This window comes from Zeus faber, assembly GCF_960531495.2.
Source record: "Zeus faber genome assembly, chromosome: 7".
In the NCBI taxonomy this organism is placed as follows: domain Eukaryota; kingdom Metazoa; phylum Chordata; class Actinopteri; order Zeiformes; family Zeidae; genus Zeus; species Zeus faber.
This window is the reverse complement of record NC_137203.1, coordinates 2,662,223-2,682,954: the sequence shown is the minus strand read 5'-3', so window position 1 is coordinate 2,682,954 and position 20,732 is coordinate 2,662,223. Positions and strand designations below refer to the sequence as shown.

The 20,732-nt window shown below is 48.1% G+C and overlaps 1 protein-coding gene across 1 annotated transcript in view; it reads right to left on the bottom strand.

The window, feature by feature from the left end:
• fras1 (Fraser extracellular matrix complex subunit 1) overlaps positions 1 to 20,732 on the bottom strand; it is a gene marked incomplete at its 5' end in the record, with an annotated part of 136,242 nt that overhangs the window by 12,255 nt on the left and 103,255 nt on the right. Inside the window, 21 exons of the mRNA XM_080003755.1 lie at positions 553 to 740; positions 871 to 1,071; positions 1,263 to 1,419; positions 1,558 to 1,763; positions 1,852 to 1,999; positions 2,360 to 2,520; positions 2,604 to 2,948; positions 3,067 to 3,313; positions 3,992 to 4,148; positions 4,230 to 4,389; positions 5,128 to 5,278; positions 5,830 to 5,943; positions 7,225 to 7,452; positions 8,611 to 8,751; positions 9,678 to 9,802; positions 13,959 to 14,138; positions 14,710 to 14,829; positions 15,228 to 15,416; positions 16,492 to 16,647; positions 17,603 to 17,866; positions 18,352 to 18,505. Of these exons, the coding sequence (XP_079859881.1) occupies positions 553 to 740; positions 871 to 1,071; positions 1,263 to 1,419; positions 1,558 to 1,763; positions 1,852 to 1,999; positions 2,360 to 2,520; positions 2,604 to 2,948; positions 3,067 to 3,313; positions 3,992 to 4,148; positions 4,230 to 4,389; positions 5,128 to 5,278; positions 5,830 to 5,943; positions 7,225 to 7,452; positions 8,611 to 8,751; positions 9,678 to 9,802; positions 13,959 to 14,138; positions 14,710 to 14,829; positions 15,228 to 15,416; positions 16,492 to 16,647; positions 17,603 to 17,866; positions 18,352 to 18,505 (3,792 nt within the window). The remainder of the gene's footprint in view (positions 1 to 552; positions 741 to 870; positions 1,072 to 1,262; positions 1,420 to 1,557; positions 1,764 to 1,851; positions 2,000 to 2,359; positions 2,521 to 2,603; positions 2,949 to 3,066; positions 3,314 to 3,991; positions 4,149 to 4,229; positions 4,390 to 5,127; positions 5,279 to 5,829; positions 5,944 to 7,224; positions 7,453 to 8,610; positions 8,752 to 9,677; positions 9,803 to 13,958; positions 14,139 to 14,709; positions 14,830 to 15,227; positions 15,417 to 16,491; positions 16,648 to 17,602; positions 17,867 to 18,351; positions 18,506 to 20,732) is intronic.

Here is a 20,732-nt window from a genome sequence, read left to right as displayed (position 1 = left end):
ATATTGTCCATTCAGAGCCTATTTAGGGGTTTATTGTCTCGAGTCTTTTTCTTATTTGAGATGAATAAACTACTTATATTTAAAGGGAAAACAGTGTTTGTTCGTTCAGTCCGGCTTCATCATGAGGTGTTTTTTCTTTATTCGTAGGCACGTCCTAAATTTGCTGCCCCACACACACACACGCACACACACACACACACACACACACACACACACACACACACACACACACACACACACACACACACACACACACACACACACACACACACACACACACACACACACACACACACCATCTGTCCTCAGGGGACAGGGGGAGAGTGTGGTTCTGTCTGAGGGCTCAGGGTTTGGGTGTGACAATAAGTAGACGTTGTCTCACACCCATTAGGGCTGACAGGCAGTTTGGTTTCCATCCCTGATCACAACACCAGATGAGTTCAACGAGTCGCTCCTCTCTCTCGTCAATCAGCCGCTGTAGTGACTGGCTGAACCGAAAACCAGGATAACCTCGACCTCCCGCAGCACATGGTCTGATCACAGTGTCCTTACAATGGGAGGCGCCGGGAGGATGAGGCTGCCGGCAGAGTCCTGGTCCAGGATGGTAACCGTCGCCGTGGTGATCTCCCCGAGCACCGCCTCCACGGGGTCGTCGGGGCCGAGGACCAATGTGAAGGACTCGTGCCACTCCCTCTCCTCATTGGACACGATCTCCACCTTGAACAGGATGTGGTCCATCCCTGGAACCAAGCCGACACACACACACACTCTCTAGCAGGTTGGTTTCTCTCAGGTTGTCACCATCGCTCAAGAGACAATTTACAATTTTTCCACCTCAAAGGAAGCTGTTTTATTGGACTGTCCACTGACCGGGAGTGAATTTGAGCACCCGGCTCTTGGGGTTGTAGTCCAATCCGGACTGGGCCGATCCATCCCGGGTGCTGCAGCGGATCTTGGAGGTTCTGTCCAGATCTCCCCGACGGATCACCTTGATGTTGAGGACCTCCAGGCCGTCTGGGCCCGGAGGCTCTCGAACCTGGTAGGAGGTCTGCTCAAACTCGATGGTGGGAGCTGGAGGGAGGTGGGGATTACATGGAGAACAACATAATATTACAATTGATTTTCCTCAGAGAATTTGACATAAAAGAGTGTTTGGTTAATTCTCCGTTATGTGGTTACTGTAACCCTCGCCTGATAACTTGTACAATACCCCAAAAACAACTTCATATTATGGTTATTATGATGAGGCGATCCCCACACACCGTCTTCTTCGTTGGTGATGGTGACAGTTACAACATCTCTAACGCCGATCATGGCTCCGCTCCAGTGGTCGCTCAGCGGCGTCCCGAGATGCACCTGGAACTCCTCGTCGGGCTCAAAGACGGAGTCGTCCTCGACGTGGACCGTGCAGTTCTTCACCTGCAACGGATGCACGCACGGTAATCAACAGCCTCGGCAGAGAAGACAACGCGAGACATTAAAAAGGACACCAACATGAAGGCTCTGAGCATCCACTCATGACGCTTCAGAGGATACAACCCAGACAGGGGCGGGTACCTTCTCTCCGCTCAGGAAGACGACTCGGGACTCCTCGGCGTTCCTCCTCTCCTCAAAGTCGTCCATCACCATGGCCGACATGGTGCGGGTGAAGCAGCACACGGAGGACATCAAGGACAGATCCCCGGTTCGGAGGATGGGGACGTGAAGCACGCCGTCCTTCTCCCTCACCGTGTAGGCAGCCTTCTCAAACTGCATGCTGGGAACTGGGGAGGGAAGGAGCACCGGGTGAATGAGGCGGGTGCGTGAGGCCGTCGGGGATGAGTCCCGGGACGACAGCCGGCCGGCACGCACCGTCCTGAAAGGTGTCGGTGATGACCACGTTGGCCTCGTAGGGCTCCTGCAGCACGGCCCCCTGGGGGGAGCTGAGGAACACCACGAAGGACTCGGGTCCCTCGATGGCGGGGCTCTGGATGTCGTCCATGATGGTCAGGCTGCAGCTCTGCGGCAGAGGAGGGACAGGAGGTTAGCCGAGGCTCTGAACCTCGTTCCAACACAACACGACACCAGGGGAGGGCATCCTGGGGCCCGGTGCTGCTTTTAGCAACGCAGACCTTTTCTTCCGTTTGCATTCTCTTCACGTCATTCATATTTGAAAGTAAGTGCTATTTTTCGGCATGGTCAGGAGGGCTAAACATTTTCCCCACCGGGATTGATAAAGTGATTCCTGTTCCGAGGTGTGCACCTTGATAGCTGCTTGTTATTACAAAAAACGTCAAATCTTCCATGTTTTGTTTTTTTTAACTTTATTTCGGATTGTTATTGCCGTACAAGAGGCCATTCTGTTTTATCTTACAGGTACCTCTTGAGTTTTGCCAGGTTTGAACTCCACTTTCTTGGAGCTGGGGATGTAGTCGACCCCCGGGCTGGCGGAGGGGGGGTCGGAGGGCCGGGTGGCGCACCACACAGAGGTCACAGAGGTCAGGTCGCTGCCGTGCCGCAGGACTGGGATTTCTATGGTGCCTGTTGGGAACAAGGGGGTTGTGAACACCTCACGTCGTGTCTTGGAATCCCGCCCCCGGACCCCGAGGAGCAGCGCCTCTTACCGGCGTCCTCGTCGAACGTGAAGAGGGCGTTGCCGAGGGAGACGGTGGAGGCGTCGTTGGGCCCGTCGATTATCACCTTGGCGACGGTCACCGGGCCCACGCGGGCGTTGTCCGAGGCGTCGGACAGCACCAGCTCGAACTCCTCCGACAGCTCGTACTCGCTGTCGTCCACCAGCTTGACGTCGCAGGTGGACATGCTGACCCCGGGGCCGAAGATCAACCGGTTGTCGCCGCTCATCCCGCGGCTCTTGAAGTCGGAGCCGGACTCCAGCGCGTGGAGGCTGCTGCCCTGAGCCGAGCGCGACACAGTGTAGCACAGCACCGACACCGTGCTGGAGGTGTCGCCTTGAAGGGGGGGAGGGGTCATAGAGGTCATATAGGTGAGCCAGAAGGTCATTACCAAATAGCCAAAAAAGGTTTTATTTGGCAGAACGGAAAGAGGACGCCGGGCCCCGGAGCCTACCTTTCCTCTCGACGGGGGCGTGGACGAGGCCGCTGCTCTCGTTGACGTGGTACGTCTTCTTGTCGAACTGCAGCGTGGGTTCGTCCTCCGTGTCGTTGATGTTCACCACCGCCCGCGTGACTCCGCCCAGCAGGGCGTACACCGGCATGCTGAGCTCCACCTGGAAGCTCTCCACCCCCTCGAACACATGGTCGTCGTTGATGACGATGGTGCAAACCTTGGTGTCCTCGCGCTCGTCAAACTGCACCTGGGGGCGTGGGCACCACTCGTTACTGCCTCAGTTTGAAAAGTTCAGCCGAAGCTGCTGTGGAACGACCGAGCGTACGAGTACGAAGATGATGATGCACAAGGTCATCGGAGCTTCAGCTGGTTTCTTATTACTGCTACTTCATGGCTGCTGTTCTGAAGGTCATTTCAGGAAACAGTTGAGTTCATATGTCGTACATGGTAAATTATGGTGAAAATGTAAACAATTATCTCCTAGTTATAGAGTAGTAGTAGTAGTAGTATTGTTATCATCAGTAGCTGTAGAAATAGTAGTACTAGCAAAGTAGTAGTAATACTAGAGTAGTTTAGACTTAGTAGATAAGAAAAGTAGCAGCAGCGCATTAGTACATCAGCTTGATTACTATCTAGTTACTATATAGTTACTATCTAGTTACTGTCTAGTCATTATCTAGTTATGATCTAGTTACGATCTAGCTACTATTCAGGTACAATCTAGACATTATCTAGTTATGATCTAGTTACTATCTAGCTACTATTCAGGTACAATCTAGACATTATCTAGTTATGATCTAGTTATGGTCTAGTTTCTATCTAGTTACTATCTAGTCATTATCTTGTTATTATTTAGTTACTATCTAGGTCCAATTCAGGTACTATCTAGTTACTATCTGGGAGTAGCAGAGCAGGTTGCAGGTACCTGCCCGGCGTACTCCACGTAGTCCTGCGTTCCCAGGCTGGAGCTGGAGGTGGCGCTGCCCGCCTCGGTGCGGCACAGTACGATGGCGTACTGGTTCAGGTTCCCGCTCCTCTTCACCGTCACCGCCACCGTGCCGGCCTTCTCGCTCACGTTGTAGCTGCCGCAGAAGAAGAAAGACCTCCGTCAGCGCGGGCCCATCCGGGGGGATCACGATGAGGGAACATGGCCGCTCACCCACCTGCCGTGCTGGAAGCCGATCAGCGACCACTGGACGTGGAAGACGTTGTCGCTGACCACGTTGGGCTTGTTGTCCTTCACCAGGAACTTGAAGTTGTCGGAGGTGTGCTGCAGGTTCTCCTGGCGCAGCACGTAGCGGAGCAGGCCCAGGTTGATGTCGGCTGGACGCGGGAAGACGGTCGATGGATGAGAACGGCGATGAATGAAGGACCTGAGCGACGTTTTATTTAATCTTTGCTGTACTCTTGTACTCTGCTTTCGTCCTGTCTGCCATGCCAAGCAGACTGCATTTTAATAATATTAGTGACGTTCAGATGGCCAAATTATAAAGAAACAAACTTAAGTAAATATTCTAGATTGAGTACTACTTCATTTTTGTTTAGTTCAGTATCAACTTCAATCAAATCCCGTTGATTGAAACTTTGCAGATATTATTTAAAGAGCGTTCTCAGGATTAGAACAAGCAACAGAGTTAAACGTCAGGACTACATTCAACGACGGGTCAAAATGGCCGACCGGCTAATGTCTGGATTAGTGTTGCCCAGGGCAACGTAACCCCTCACGAGCGTTTTCTGTTCCAACTCCCAAAACACCAGAGTTTTTAAGTGGACTCTCCCCGCTCGGTTTCCAAATTTTTTATGTCAAACCGCTGAAAAGCAGGGATTCCATCGCAGCGTTTTGCACTTTTTTTTGCCAGAATGCAGTAGAGGGCCCAGCTTCATTATCTATCATTTATATACAGAGGTTTTTTTTTTGTTTGTTTTTTTAATTGCAAAGTTATAATAAAAATGGAGAAAACAGTTAGAGGGGTCGACAGTTTGACCTCGTTTGCTCCTTTTTTTCCTCCATTTTAAAATGACGACATGAGGTGCTGATGGGGTTGCCAGGTTTGACAATACCTTGTGTGAAGGTGCTGATGGGGTTGCCAGGTTTGAGCTTGCTCTCCAGGAAGCCATGCTTTGGCTCGGTGGTGACCTCGTAGACCAGCTGTCCGTCGTCCGTGGCTGGGTCCACGGTGAGAAGCTCCTTCTTGCTGATCAGGTTCGTGGCCTGAGGAGGGAGACCAGAAGCAGGTTTAGAGCACCGTCCTCGGCTCCTCCTGGTAGCACTCTGAAGTGTCCCTGAGCAAGACTTAACCCCCCAACGGCTGCCTCCATCACTGTATGAATTATTGTAAGTCGCTTTGGACAAAAGCGTCTGTTCAATGACATAATGTTATGTAATAATAAGACCGACTACCTTTGAACAGAAACTGTAAAAATTCCTCTGTACCGAAGACAATAGATGCAGTATAAATAAATATCAATAAAAATATGATATATTATATGATAAAATATAAATATGCACAAAGCAAGACTTCGACACAGACGCCCACTGCAGGATGCAGGATACACACCGGCAGATTTGAGTGTGTTGACTTTGTACAACCACTAGAGGGAGGTACGCAATCGTTTATTGAAACGAGCGCCTCGCTTGACACTTTCATTCGCAGAGGGTGCAATTGATGGACTACTTCTTCGTGCTTTCGGTGTTTGGTAAAGGTCTGCACCGTGGACAGGTGGTAACTGAGACAGCATGGAGGCAACATGTCCGCTGCGCACCTTGTTGTCGATGTACTCCAGCCACTGCAGGCCCAGGTTGGCCACGATGCGCGGCGTGCCGTCGTCCACCGGGAGGATTTCGATCTTGAACTTCTGGGGAGCAGAAGTCACCACCTGCGCGCAGACACACACACACACACACACACACACACACACACACACACACACACACACACACACACACACACACAGGAACTTTACAACACATCATCAGAGATTCTGCAGCTCCAGATTCAGTAATTAGATATTGACTTGACTCGACATTTCGGGACGGAGTGTTAACAACAGAATACTAAACATAATAAATAGACAGATAGAGGGACAGACAGACAGACATAAGACATACAGATAGAGGGACAGACAGACAGTTAGAGGGACAGACAGACAAACGTAAGACATACGGATAGAGGGACAGACAGACAGTTAGAGGGACAGACAGACAGACTTAAGACATACATAGAGAGGGACAGACAGACAGACAGACAGACTTAAGACATACCGATAGAGGGACAGACAGACAGTTAGAGGGACAGACGGACAGACTTAAGACATACAGATGGAGGGACAGACAGACAGACGTAAGACATACAGATAGAGGGACAGACAGACAGACAGACAGACAGACAGACAGACTTAAGACATACAGATAGAGGGACAGACAGACAGACAGACAGACGTAAGACATACAGATAGAGGGACAGACAGACAGACAGACAGACTTAAGACATACAGATAGAGGGACAGACAGACAGACAGACAGACTTAAGACATACAGATAGAGGGACAGACAGACAGACAGACAGACTTAAGACATACAGATAGAGGGACAGACAGACAGCTCGGCTCATTGAGCCAGGTATGAAAGCTCAATGACATTTTCCCCTATAGAGAGACAGATGATAAACTGAGTGTGCAATGGCCTGGGAGAGCGAGCGAGATAGAGAGAGGGAGGGAGAGATAGGGGGGGGGGGGAGGGAGGTAAAGAGAGGGAGAGCGAGAGAGAGGGGTATCGATATCTGTCTTTCACTTGGATCAGGCGTCTATTAGTGATGTCTGGCAGCCAGAGGTGATTGACAGCCAGACTGACAGGCTGCAAAGTCCACTCAGCAAAAGGACATTAACACACACACACACACACACACACACAGGCACACACAGTAATTCACCTACCCTCCCATCATAAAAACGTCGGAGCATTGCTCCATTTAACACACACACACACACACACACACACACACACACACACACACACACACACACACACACAGACACACACACACACACACACACACACAGACACACAGACACACAGACACACACACACACACACACACACACACACACACACACACACACACAGACAGACAGACAGACAGACAGACACACACGTCTCACCTCCTTCCCCCCCTCCTCCACCAGGAACTGCAGGTTGCTGCCGTCGGTTACGGTGAAGGTGAAGCGGTCCTTGAGGGAGTTGGAGCCGTCGTGGTTGTAGCTGATGCGGTTCTGGTAGACGTCCTCCATGGTGAAGGTGGAGGTGGGCCGGTAGTGCTGCCCGTTGCCCGTGCGCTCCACAGCGCCGTGTCGCGCCGGCTGCACCACTGTGAACACGATGGAGTCGGCCTGGTGGTGGAGGAGAGGTGGAGATGGAAGAACTGCATGGGACTCCAGAGGAAACGAATCCTCCTCATCGCTCCGTTTTGATTCCAATCAGGTCAGGTATTTCACAATAATGATCTCTGATCTCTAATAATCAATAATCACTTCTCCGCCCGGTCTCACGGAGGATTCTTGTGATGGTGGCGACCAAAAATTATAGATTTTTTGCGGTTTCAAATGACGGGAATCGGCCAAAAATTCAAATGAACAGAAACAACTGGAAATATTTTATTTTGTCTTTCTTCTTCTGAACAAAAAAAACAAGGAGTCAAAAGGAAATACTGCCTTTGGTTTCAGTATTCTAATACTGTATCAGGATGTTCTCGGGGCGACAAGTTTAACTTCTGTTGATTTGGACAATTAACGCAGAAGAGTCGCAGCAACTTTGCAAAATGACTCCAAAATACCCAAAATACTACATCACAAAATGATGATTTCCTGGTTTGAACGGTGACTGATGACTAATGTGTCTTTGCCTGGAATTTTTGGTTTGTGCTTTATATGTATATATTAAATGTATATATATGTTTATATCTTCTTCTTCTTCTTTCTCCGTTTATATATGTATGTTAATATATGTATATATTGATCATATATGTATATACAATGTTTAAATATGTATATAATATTTATACAAGTATTTATAATGTTTATATATATATATAATGTTTATACTGTCTGTGTATATATGTTTATATATTTATACATAATGTATATATATACTGTTAATATATGTATATAATGTTTATGTATGTATATATAGTTTATATATGTTTATATATGTATATATGTTTATATATTTATACATAATGTGTATATATAATTATATACTGTTTATATATGCATTTATAATGTTTATATATGTATATAATATTTATATTTGTATTTATAATGTTTATGTGTATATATGTTTATATATTTATACATAATGTATATATATATAATATTTATATCTGCATTTATAATGTTTACATATGTATTTCATATTTATTTATGTAATTATAATGTTTATAGTTGTTTAAAAGCAGAGCACCGTGCTCACCCTCACACCCCCTGCTGTGCATGTTGTATGAGCGGAGCTGAGCCTGGACGTCATCGTCTTATCAACCTTTCATCCGTTACCTCCGTGTCGGCGTCCCTCGCCTTCAGCTCAAACTCTGTGATGGTTTTACGGACGCCTTCCTGGACCCTCATTCCCGAAACGCCGAGCAGCGGCAGAGAGTCGTCCACCGGCCGGAGAGTGATGTAGAAGGTCTGGGCCACCTGCAGAGGACGGACACACACACGCACAGACGCACGCACGCACACACACACACACAGACACACACACACACACACACACACACACACACACAGACACACACACACACACAGACACACACACACACACACACACACACACACACACACACACGCACACACACACACATACACGGACACACAGAAAAAAACATGAATTATGAAATTGGTTAATTACAAAATACAGGAAAGGTTATTGCATATAATGTTCAAGATGTTTATTAAAAATGTGGCAAAGTAGCAGGTGTTATTACATAATAAAGGTCAAATTGAAGACATTTTGGTTTCAACATTAACATGCGTTACTACAGGGTGGACTTCCATCCAGGTCACAACGTCAAACGCTCAAAACTTCACAACTCAACGGTTTCCAGTCGGAAGCTGCGTAAAGCAGAGCTGAGGAGAGAGGCTTTCAAAAACATTTGGACACCGTGCGACAGAACGGCCGCTGCAGCCGGCCGGGTGTGGCGGCCCAACTCAAACTCAAACTGCAACCCACACAGCGCTCATCAATCCACACCAGCAAGGCACATTTATGTGTGTGTGTGTGTGTGTGTGTGTGTGTGTGGTGACAAGTTCACGCTGTTAGTAAATCACTGCAGTGCGTCGACACTGGACCACATTTCCATGGGAACCACAGAATTGTTTTCATTTTCATTGGAAATCTTATTTAAAATGCACTCACCTCCTCGGCTGAAGATTATTTTTTCGGTATTTTCATTTTTCTTTTTTAAATGTTTAAAACCGCCATGCGAAAGGCCAATTTCAGTAGCGGGCACCCAACTATGTAAGGTCTACAGATAAATAGAATGAACCGGAGGCTTCTGAAAACTAAAGGACGGCTGCTCAGCAGGGAACCACAGCCCAGCCTGATCAGAAGCGGACGTTACCTCGTTGGGTCCGTCGGACACGCTGAAGGTGAACTGGTCGGCGTGTTTCTCCTCCTCGCTGCTGTGCACGTACTGGACGCTGCGCGACACCAGGTCGGCCTGCGTGAAGCTGCTGATGCGACTTCCTGCGCGGAGATGTTTTGGACATGACTTAGGGATTCAAATCTGCAAAGATGTGTGACCTTAACTCGGCCAAGAACAGAATTAACCCAAACATGACAACAGCTCAACGCCCGCAGCCACCCCCCCAGGCTGTTCATTCGAGTGAACCCAAAATGAATTATTTCAGTGGTTCTTTTCTCCAAACTGAAACTCCAATGAAATTAAATTCATCAGAAACAAATCAGAAATCAAAACCTGTCTATCTTTGAATGTTTTCTGCTGGCCTTGTGGATAAATGTCAGTGTACAACAGAGGGGAACCGCTCCACTAGATGGCGCTGTAACCTGCGGCGTCATTGCACCAGGCCAGGGGGAGGCAGCGGGGGAGGCAGCGGGGGAGAGCTTTTTGGATTCCAACCATTGGTTTTGCACCGGGGTAAAAACAAGGGACCAGCTCGTCTGAATGCAAAAATATCAAACAGGGTTTCACTGTTTCAGCTCCAAGCCAGTGTAGAGCGCGATCCAACCCCTGCCACTAGGGGGCGCCACTTTTTTTTAAATAGGAGAGAGACTGGATTCCAACCTTTATTCATGGTCGTAAATGCATGTCGAAACAAAATGATATCACTTATCACACTTATTCCTTTTTATGCCTATTACTCTTTTAAACAAAGGTCTTAATGTCCACGGCCGACGCCTCGGGCTGGGACCTGACAGGGCCACACACCCCGGGAGTCACTGGCAGCTTTCCTTTCTTTTTGCAACAAATATGGGGAAAAAAAAAAAAAAGGTCTTTTAGATTCTGAAGCATAAACCTAAATCAACGTCAGGGAAAATAAAAACCAGACTCGAGGGGGTCGTGGGTTCACAGAACTGACTGGATCGGTACCAGGCAAGGAAACATTCTGGTTCATTCCCCGTTAGATCATGAACAGGACCCTGTTTCCTCCAAAAAGAGAAAATTGGAGAATTATTTGTCAGCGTTTCAGGAAGGTTCACGGGAGCTGATTGAGGGCAAACGCTGCATCACCTCCCTCATAGAAAACACTCAGACATATTGATGCTGTAACAAAAAGACATTTTCAACCATTATATTATTTTATAATGCCTCTAATTGGCACTGCACACTGCACACACGCACACTGCTCACACACACACACACACACACACACACACACACACACACACACACACACACACACACACACACACACACACACACACACACACACACACACACACACACACACAACAAATCACATTTTCAATTCCCTGCATCAGGAGTTCCTTCATTGATGGAAGTGACCGTACTGGTGACTTATGTACGCATCGTTTCTCTACACTGCTGTGTTTATCAAATCAGTATCCAAAAACAGCGTCGTAGCCTACTATTCAGTACGCCAAAATGACATACATCTGGTGAAGTATCGCAGCAGGTCAACACTGACAACACTTAAAGTGGAAATCCGTGAAATGATTTTGTTAAAAAATCTCATATTTTTTAACAAAATATATAATATTATAATAATATTATAATATTATAATATTATTTTCTCATACTTTTTTTTTATCTGGCACGTTATAAAAAGCAGCATGACATGGATCTGCGTGTGCTCCCCTATACGCTGTTTCCATTGATGGTGGCGGGGTCCGCCACACGCAGCAAGCGGAGGTGCAGCCGCGGTGAAACTGCAAAAGCAACGTAGCGGGTTGGGATCAGTGAGCCGTGGATACGGATGGAACATTCACCAAAAGAGAACAAAAGATGTCCACCACCACCTCAGGTGACAACGAAAAACAAAACAAAGCGAATCAACTGATCAGAAGAAGGAAAACCTCGGAGAAGGGACAGCGATGACCTGGATGCCGGGAAAAACGCTTTGAAACGGAATTGTGGGATTTGCGGTGTAATCCCCCCCGACACGGACGGCGTGATGGATCCGCGCTTCGAGCCAAAACCCATCATCTTCTTCAGGTAATGCGGGCGATGAAACAACTCCCCCTGAGGGTTCCCTCCCTTCTCCAAGCCCACGCCATCTTGTTTCTTCGTTTTTGTTTCCTCGTAGGAGGGTGTTGCCCCCCCCCCCGATAAAAAATGATCGAGCCCCGTCCTCGAGCGACGGCGAGGGGGGGGGAGTCATTTCACAAGGTGCAGGCGGAAAGCTTCCAAAATGGAAGAAAATCAAACTGCACCTATTGCTTATCACAAGGCGTCGTACGATTCAGACGACATCTCCGCGGCGCCGGAGGGAAACGGAGAACTGAGGCGTGCTCATCCCAGGAGGGTGGAGCTGCACCTCCCCCGCTCCTGACGTCCTGACGGGGGAACTAGGTTTTGACTCAGCACGACCCTGCATTTCCATGGCTTGGAATGAGGGTTTGATATCCCCATATGCGACGGGCGTCCGACCTTTCTGTGGCAGTTCGGCCGGCCACACTCCACCCGAGGGGCGTCTTCAGGTACAGAGACGCGGGCGACGGGGTGGAGGAAGCACCATCTCAGGCGAGATGGAACAAGCCCCGGGGCGGATGGACACATGTCACGACGAGGACTCCTCTCCTGAGCGTGTGTGGGGACGGGGGTTTGACCTGCCGGGGTAAAACAGGCGTACAGCCACACTGACCCCGGGGCCCAACAACCCAGACCCAGGACAGGTGTGGCTGCGCCGGCCACACAACCACACCCTCCCGACACCACACTTTCTTTCGTGCAGAGAGCACGCCGGAGGGCGTTGGGTCCAAACCACGAGCCACTAATGTTAACGTAACATCCATAATGTAACACGTGTGGTAACGCATGTCATCTTTAAATACGCCCAATGCCCGTGAAGGAAACAGGAAGTTCAAGCAGAATCCTCGCAGAGCACGTGCTGTCCTCCCAGCTGGGATGGCGGTGCCGTCCACCAGGGGGCATCGTGCGGACGCTCTGCTCCCCCACTGAGCTGCGTGCGAGGCGTCAGGGCTGTTATCTCTCCCCCCCCCTCCGACGGGTGGCACCGCAACACAAAAGTACAGCTGATGGTAATTACCCAGAGTGCAGCGCGGCGCTGCGTCCAGGTCGACGCCGGGAGATTTCAGACATTTCGGTAATTAGCAAACTGTGAGTGCATCCAGACGAGCGGCAGACGCTCAAATGAGATGGCGGGGGGGGGGATCTAATCAGAGTTTGTGGTTAGCGGCTTGGCAGTGCTCTGCACTTGTCGTCGCTTCCAGGAGGAGTGGCGTGTTGCTCCGCTCAACGTGAGGCAGAACAACAACAACAACAGGAACAATTTTAAGACAAAGAGAAAAATATATAAATTTTTATTTTTTTTTTCTCCTCAGTGGAAACCAAAAAACACATCAGGAGAATTTTGATGAGCTGATGGAAGCGAGATTGGGTTCATGTGTTATATCTCAAGACGCTACCAAATTGGTTAAAAGGCCTCAAGTGTGTGTGTGTGTGTGTGTGTGTGTGTGTGTGTGTGTGTGTGAAGTAATTACACAGACGGACAGGAAGCACATCTGTATAAAATGGGTCAGCATTACAGCATCACACCCATGAAATCACAAATGAGACTTTTTCAGGCCACTGCTAAATATTTGCATCCACACACACACACAAACACACACACACACACACACTCTGATAGAAAGAAAGGTTTTCTTGATCTAAACTCTACAATGACCCTGTGCCAGGAGGAAACTCCTCCTCTGATGACAATGCACATTTTTACATTTAACTTCCACTTTTAAGCTTCACCTTTCACTGAGTTAAATGCTATTTTATTCTATTTATTTCTATTATTATTATTTCAAATTTTAATTTATAAAAAATTTTTTTATGAATATGAATATACACATATGTATATGTGTGTATCTGTATATAGTATATGTATATATGTGTACACAGTATATGTATATATGTGTGTATGTATGTATGTATGTAAATATATATATATAAAGTGTATATATATATAAAGTTGTACATGATGTGTGTTTTGTTATGTTTTGCATTGCTGCTGCAACTCCAGAATTTCTCTTTGGGGATTAATAAAGTATTTTTTATCTTATCTTAACTCTGATCTTGACCTAAAACATGATCTGATTTCCAATTGAATTAATTTGTCTTCTGTCTTTTTGTTAATTTGTCTTAAGGCCAAGCTGATCCCACCTGCGGGGGGCGTTTGGTGCGTCCTACCTGGGTTGGTGGCGTGCTCCAGGTGTCCCAGGCTCGGCTGCTTGGTGATGCGGTACAGCAGCTCCCCTGGTTCGCTGTCCTGGTCGCTGGCCGACAGCTGCAGCGTGGTCAGCTTCTTGGCCGTGTTCTCGTCCAGCACCAGGCCCTTGTTCACCACCACCGAGGGGGGCAGTCGGTCCTCTGGGCGGGGGCAGAGATTCGAATCAGGGTGGGGCGATATTGTATTATCATAAATTAAAATTTGACTTGTTTTGGGTGTGACTCTGTGTGTCATGTGGATATTACTGATTAGTACCCATTGATTAGGACAGTCTATGAAATTCAGAAAACGGCATCGGTGTACTGTAACGCTCCGTATAGACAACATTTAACTATATCATTATATTACCATGAACAGAATCCCAGGCGGTATCTAGTCTCATATCACTATATCGATATTACAATAACATATCGCCCAGCCACAGTTCTTATTGAAGGTTTTACTGACTGACACACTTAGTGCTTTGGACAAAAGTATTTGCTAAATGGAGTAATGTATTAACTATATCAACTTTCTTCATTCACAACACCCTCAGGAAGTTTGACTGGAACCACTCGGCAGGTGTCTGTGTGTCCAATGAAAATAAATCGACACCCTTTAGCCAATCAGAAACGGGTATTAATCATCATCAGTGATCATCATCAGGTATTCACCTGGGTCATGATTGATTCCGTGGCAGATTATTGTGCTGACGACGTGCTGAGACCTTACCCAGGACGCTGATGAAGAAGGCCTGATCGATGAGCTTGTTGCCCTCTGGGTCCACCAGGTTGAACTTGAAGGACAGGCTGCCTCCCTTCTCTCCCTTCTCGTGGCTGTACGACACGGCGCCTGCGCCCGCCAGGGTGGGAGAAGAGCAACAATCACGTTGTCGATCCCCGCGGAGAGTTCTGTTGACCCATCCTAACTCTGAAGGAGTCGGCGCAAAGCCGCAGCACAGTGCCCGGGGGCCGCGCCCGGTTCTAGGACTAATGCCTTGCTCCAGGGCATCGGCAGGAGTGTCTGACCCAAACGCGTACGTTTTGAGGGGTTCGGACTCCACGCAGAAAGGCCCCGGTCTGGGCCTTCTTACCGAACAAAGTACTGACGGGAAGACACGCCACAAGGAAAATGGCACAGATAATCGACGCGGGGTCCATCGAAACATTTCATAAGATTTCAACCCAAGAATGTGTCAAAGGCAGCTGACAGGTAACTGAGATTTCAGGGAAATATAAGCGCAGACGCACCTTTGTTGACCTCCTCCTGCGTGAAGCTCGGCGTGGAGCCTTTGGCCGACACTCTGTGCTGCTGCTGGCCTCTGGAGAGCAGCAGCTTGCCGGACGCAATGTCTTTGGTGAGGACGTAGCTCAGCTTCAGGCTGTCCGAGTCCACGTCGGTGCCTTTCAGATTCTGCTCCGTGATTTTAGACGAAGACCCTGCGGAGGAAACAAACAAAACTCAGCGGGGGGGGGGGGTTTCGTTCCGCTCTTCATCCCGGCTTCATCTTCCTCTGGAAACAGTAGCTGACATACCGCGGACGAACACTACTCAACATTCCTGTTTTTGTCATTCATAAATCTTGGCACATTCCCGCTATGCCAGACGGACACACATTAAGAAAGCTCCGACTCGGGGCGTCCGGGCGGCCGCGCCGCTTGGTCGGCCACAATCCGATTGAAGGCAAAACGGGAAGTTGTTTAAACATCCGACCAAAGAATGTCTGACTGGCTTTAACGTCTAATTTGGAAATGTTAATTGAGCTCTCTCCTTCCCGTCGACCTCAAAGTACTTTTCACTTTGCCCAAAAGTGCATCATATGCTGCGGTGGAGGCTCTGCATACCAACACCGTCTCTCTGAGGACTGCCTCGCTCTATTAGCAGCAAGTTTTAATCCTGCTCTATGTTACTTATACATGAGGAGACGGCTCATTCCCTCCACTATAAATAATAAGAAGTCAGTGTGCACGTAGGAAAACCATCCATGCATACATGAATACACACAGGGGGTTTTATTGAGGAGGCCAGAGGAGGGGAATCCGGGGGCGCACAGGAAGTGATGTCATATGCACATCATTTTGCCCCATGCGAAACTGGACACGGCTAAAGTGCTCAAAAACCTTTCCCTCGCTGAATTGACTTGGATCAATCAGGCCTTCAGGTCCCTACAACATCATTTCTGTAAATGACAATTAACAGAAAAATGTTTAATAATTAATAAAATTGTGCCAAATACGAGACCCATTACTATTGTACCACAATGACGCAGTCACGCACTCTTGCACACTTCTCTCAAAATAGGGTATGTCAATTTAATATTTCAACATTTTTAATTGTAGTCTATATAATTATAAAGTATAGTATAAAGTATAAAGTATTTTCACTGGAAAGTCTGCCAGGCTTTACATTTCCTTGACTTTCTTTTAAATTACCTTTGATAGCCAGCTAACTAGACCTCTGGTGTCAATATGTGACATTGTTGAATGAGACTATGGACCCATCGTTGCCTCCTACCGGCAGCGAGCTGCAGGCCTCTGTTGACGGTCATGCGGGGCCCTTCGCTTCGCCACATGCCCATGGTGAACTCCAGGCGGCCCGTCTGGTTGTGCGTGGCCCTTGTCAGCGTGGAGCGGGGGTTTGTTCCGCTCTTCATCCCGGCTTCATCTGCCTCTGGAAACAGTCAGTTACATACTGCCGATGAACACTACTCAACATTCCTGTATTTGTCATTCATAAATCTTGCTGATTGTTGCTGATAAATCTTAGCCGTGCACACTCTGACCCACCAGACCCACAAAATCTCATTGAATCCGATTGAAGGTAAAACAGGAAGTTGTTTAAACATCCGACCAAAGAATGTCTGACTGGCTATAACGTCTTATTTGGAAATGTTAATTGAGCTCTCTCCTTCCCGCCGACCTCAAAGTACTTTTCACTTTGCATAGAAGTGCATCATATGCTGCGGTGGAGGCTCTGCATACCAACACCGTCTCTCTGAGGACTGCCTCGCTCTATTAGCAGCAAATTTAATCCTGCTCTATGTTACTTATACATGAGGAGACGGCTCATTCCCTCCACTATAAATTGAAGAAGTCAGTGTGCACGTAGGAAAACCATCCATGCATAAATGAATACACACAGGGGGTTTTACTGCTGGGAGCACGTTGGATTGTGTGGCCAGACGGGAATCCAGGGGCGCACAGGAAGTGATGTCATATGCACATCATTTTGCTCCCTGCGAAAAACTGGATACAGCTACGCCTTAAAAAAGTGCTGAAAAACTTTCCCTCGCTCCAAGGTGAATTGACCTGGATTAATCAGGTCTTCAGGTCCCTACAACATCATTTCTGTAAATGACAATTAACATAAATGATGTATAATAATGAATATAATACTGCCAAATATGAGGCCCATTATTATTGTACCACAATGACACACAATGATAACATATATATATTTAGTCTGGTAGTCTATATAATTATGGAGTATTTTTGTAGGGAAGTCTGCCAGGCCTTACGTTTCCTGGACTTTCTTTTAAATTACTGTTAATTGCCAGTTAACTAGACCTCTGGTGTCAATGTGGGACATTGTTGAATGAGACTGTGGACCCATCGTCGGCCCCTACCGCCAGTGAGCTCCAGGCCTCTGTTGACGGTCATGCGGGGCCCTTCGCTCCGCCGTACGCCCAAAGTGAACTCCAGGCGGCCCGTCTGGTTGTGCGTGCCGGCTGTCAGCGTGAAGCCCAGCTCATCGGCACCGCCACTGCCGATGTCGGGGGTGTAGACCATCAGCTGGTCCAGGACGTCCTGGTAGGTGAAGGTGGAGCCCTGCGACAGGACCCTGCCGGCCCCCAGCGGCTGAGAGTAGAACTGGCGTCTGCGCAGTTTGCCTGAAGGAAAAATGGAAGTGTGTGAGTACTGAATATGTGTGTTCCATGTCCTCATAACGTATATCAGCCTGTGTGTTCCATGTCCTCATAACGTATATCAGTGTGTGTGTTCCATGTCCTCATAATGTATTTCAGGGTGTGTGTGTGTTCCATGTCCTCATAACGTATATCAGCCTGTGTGTTCCATGTCCTCATAACGTATATCAGTGTGTGTGTTCCATGTCCTCATAATGTATTTCAGGGTGTGTGTGTGTTCCATGTCCTCATAACGTATATCAGCCTGTGTGTTCCATGTCCTCATAACGTATATCAGTGTATGTGTTCCATGTCCTCATAATGTATTTCAGGGTGTGTGTGTGTTCCATGTCCTCATAATGTATTTCAGGGTGTGTGTGTGTTCCATGTCCTCATAATGTATTTCAGGGTGTGTGTGTGTTCCATGTCCTCATTATGTATTTCAGGGTGTGTGTGTTCCATGTCCTCACCATGCGAGGGCCTCCTGTTGATGGTGAACAGGATCTCGTTCTCGGGCGTGTCCTGATCGTGCACGCTGAGCGAGGCGTTGGTGATGACGACGCCGGAGTACTCCTCCACGTGCACGCTGCTGACCGACACCACGGGCTGACGCTGCTCCTTGGTCTGCGGCACAAAACCAGCATCTCAGTAAACACACACACACACGCACACATGTACACCAAACATGTACACGCAAACATGTGGGACGTTCATATCAGGACGAAGTGTCAAATAAGGAGGCGAACTGATGACAAAGGGTTTCCAAAGGTTTTTTTCTACTCTCTGCGCGAGGCGGCGTCGGCTCGTCAGGGACTTCAGCCCATCTGCTGTGCGTTTCTCCAAACAAAACCAATACAAACTGTGCGTTTTTATGTTCGATGTATTTATTTTATTTTCCGGCGTCTAAACGAAACAAAAAAAAAATCCCAGCGAGCGTGAGTCCGTGTCTCCTACAAGCCTGGAGCACGGCCACGAGTCAAGTCAGGACAAACCTTTAAATGAGGCCTTGTAGATCTAACAGGAGTGAAGATTCAGCAACTGGATCCATTATTTATCACCTCAGATTTGTTCAACACGTTTTGGATTTTGGTGGATTGATGAGGTAAAAGAAGTGAAAGTTACAGAGTAAATGGAAGGAAACCAGAGAGCCATGCTCAAACCTCATTGGCTGACAGAACCCGGGGCCTCTGGTGGGGGGCTCCTCCCACTGAAACAGCGCCTTTTCAGACAGGGTGGATTGGAGCCATGTTGGCTCTCATGCATAATCTGAGTGGTGTTTTCAGCAAAAAAACTTCAAAAACATGTTTTGTTGACCTGCATTAACTCCTGTAAAAAGCAGCGTAATAGGTTCCTTTAATATCCACTGACTTCAAACACCGTGAGGACGGTTCCTGTTCCTGTCTGATCCAGCGACATGCTTCCAGATTGCTGCCGTTAAACAGCTGTTTAGCTGAAGATCCGGTTTGATCAGGAGGGAAGCCAATCCTCATACACAGACAGGCAGACAGACAGGCAGGCAGGCAGACAGACGGACAGAGACAGACAGGCAGACAGGCAGGCAGGCAGACAGACAGGAATCTCAGCACACACACACACTCCACCGCAAGTAAATTACTCTGATGCCGACTTTATTCCGTGTAAAATCATTAATACGAGCTCAGCATCTGTCTGCCTGACCGCCTGTCTGTCTCTCTCCATCTGTTTGTGGGTCCGTCTCAGTGTGAGCGTGAGTTATTTTTGGGGCTCGGCAGGTCGCAGCCGAGCCGCCCGGCTTCTTAATAATTGATGCCGAGCGCCCTGTGATCTCCCTCCCGCCACACTCTTCATCACACACTTTAACTTCTCCCCGCTGACAAGGAGCAGCTCCACATTAAAAGCGCAGAGTAACAGATGTAGTAAGAGCTCGGCAGTGAGGACGCCACAGTAAAAGCGCGGGGGTCTGCGGGGGAAGGAACGCTGCGGAAGTTGGAGGAAGAGAGAGAGAGAGAGAGAGAGAGAGAGAGACGGGGAGATTAAAGGGTTGGTGCAACAGACAAGTTTCACACTTAGGATGAGTGGCAGCTCGTTCACAGCGACGAACATGAGTCCAAGATGGCCACAGGAAAGGATTTGGCTCACATGACATTACATCAAGTCATCCAGCAGACGTGTGTCTAAAGCGACCTCCTTCTGAAATTATTTAATGGGGTGTAATGAGATTTGATTGAGAAAAAGGAAACAAAAACTCTCCAAAACTCTGTGTGATCTGCTCTCTTATCTCCTATCCATCTATCGATCTACCGTATCTATGGCACATGAGGGGGCGTGGTTAAGCCGGGGTCTGTGGGCTTCGTCTGGTACCGGTGCAGATGTTCTGACCCAGCCGCTCAGCCCGTTGCCGCTGATCAGTCGGAGTCACTGGGAGAGTTTTCTCTCGTGTTGTTTGTGTTGTGGTGAGGAGGCGTGGTGCAGACCCTGCGGACCAGATCCAAACCACTCTTTTCCATTATTCACTTCTTTATGTTCACGAGACGGAGACTGAGCGGCAGTGACCACGCGGCTGGAGTTTTATTATGAACCACTCACACAAAAAGGCTCGCTGGCCAAAACGTGAACATAAAGAAGTGAATAATGGATCAGAGTGGTTTGGATCTTGTCCGTAGGGTCTGCACCACGCCTCCTCACCACAACACAAACAACACGAGAGAAAACTCACCCAGTGACTCAGGAGTCAGAACACTGCACCGGTACCAGACGAAGCCCACAGAGCCCGGCTTAACCACGCCCCTCATCTGCTACACTACCTATAATCTATCTACCCATCTACCCATCTATCTATCTATCTATCTATCTATCTATCTATCTATCTATC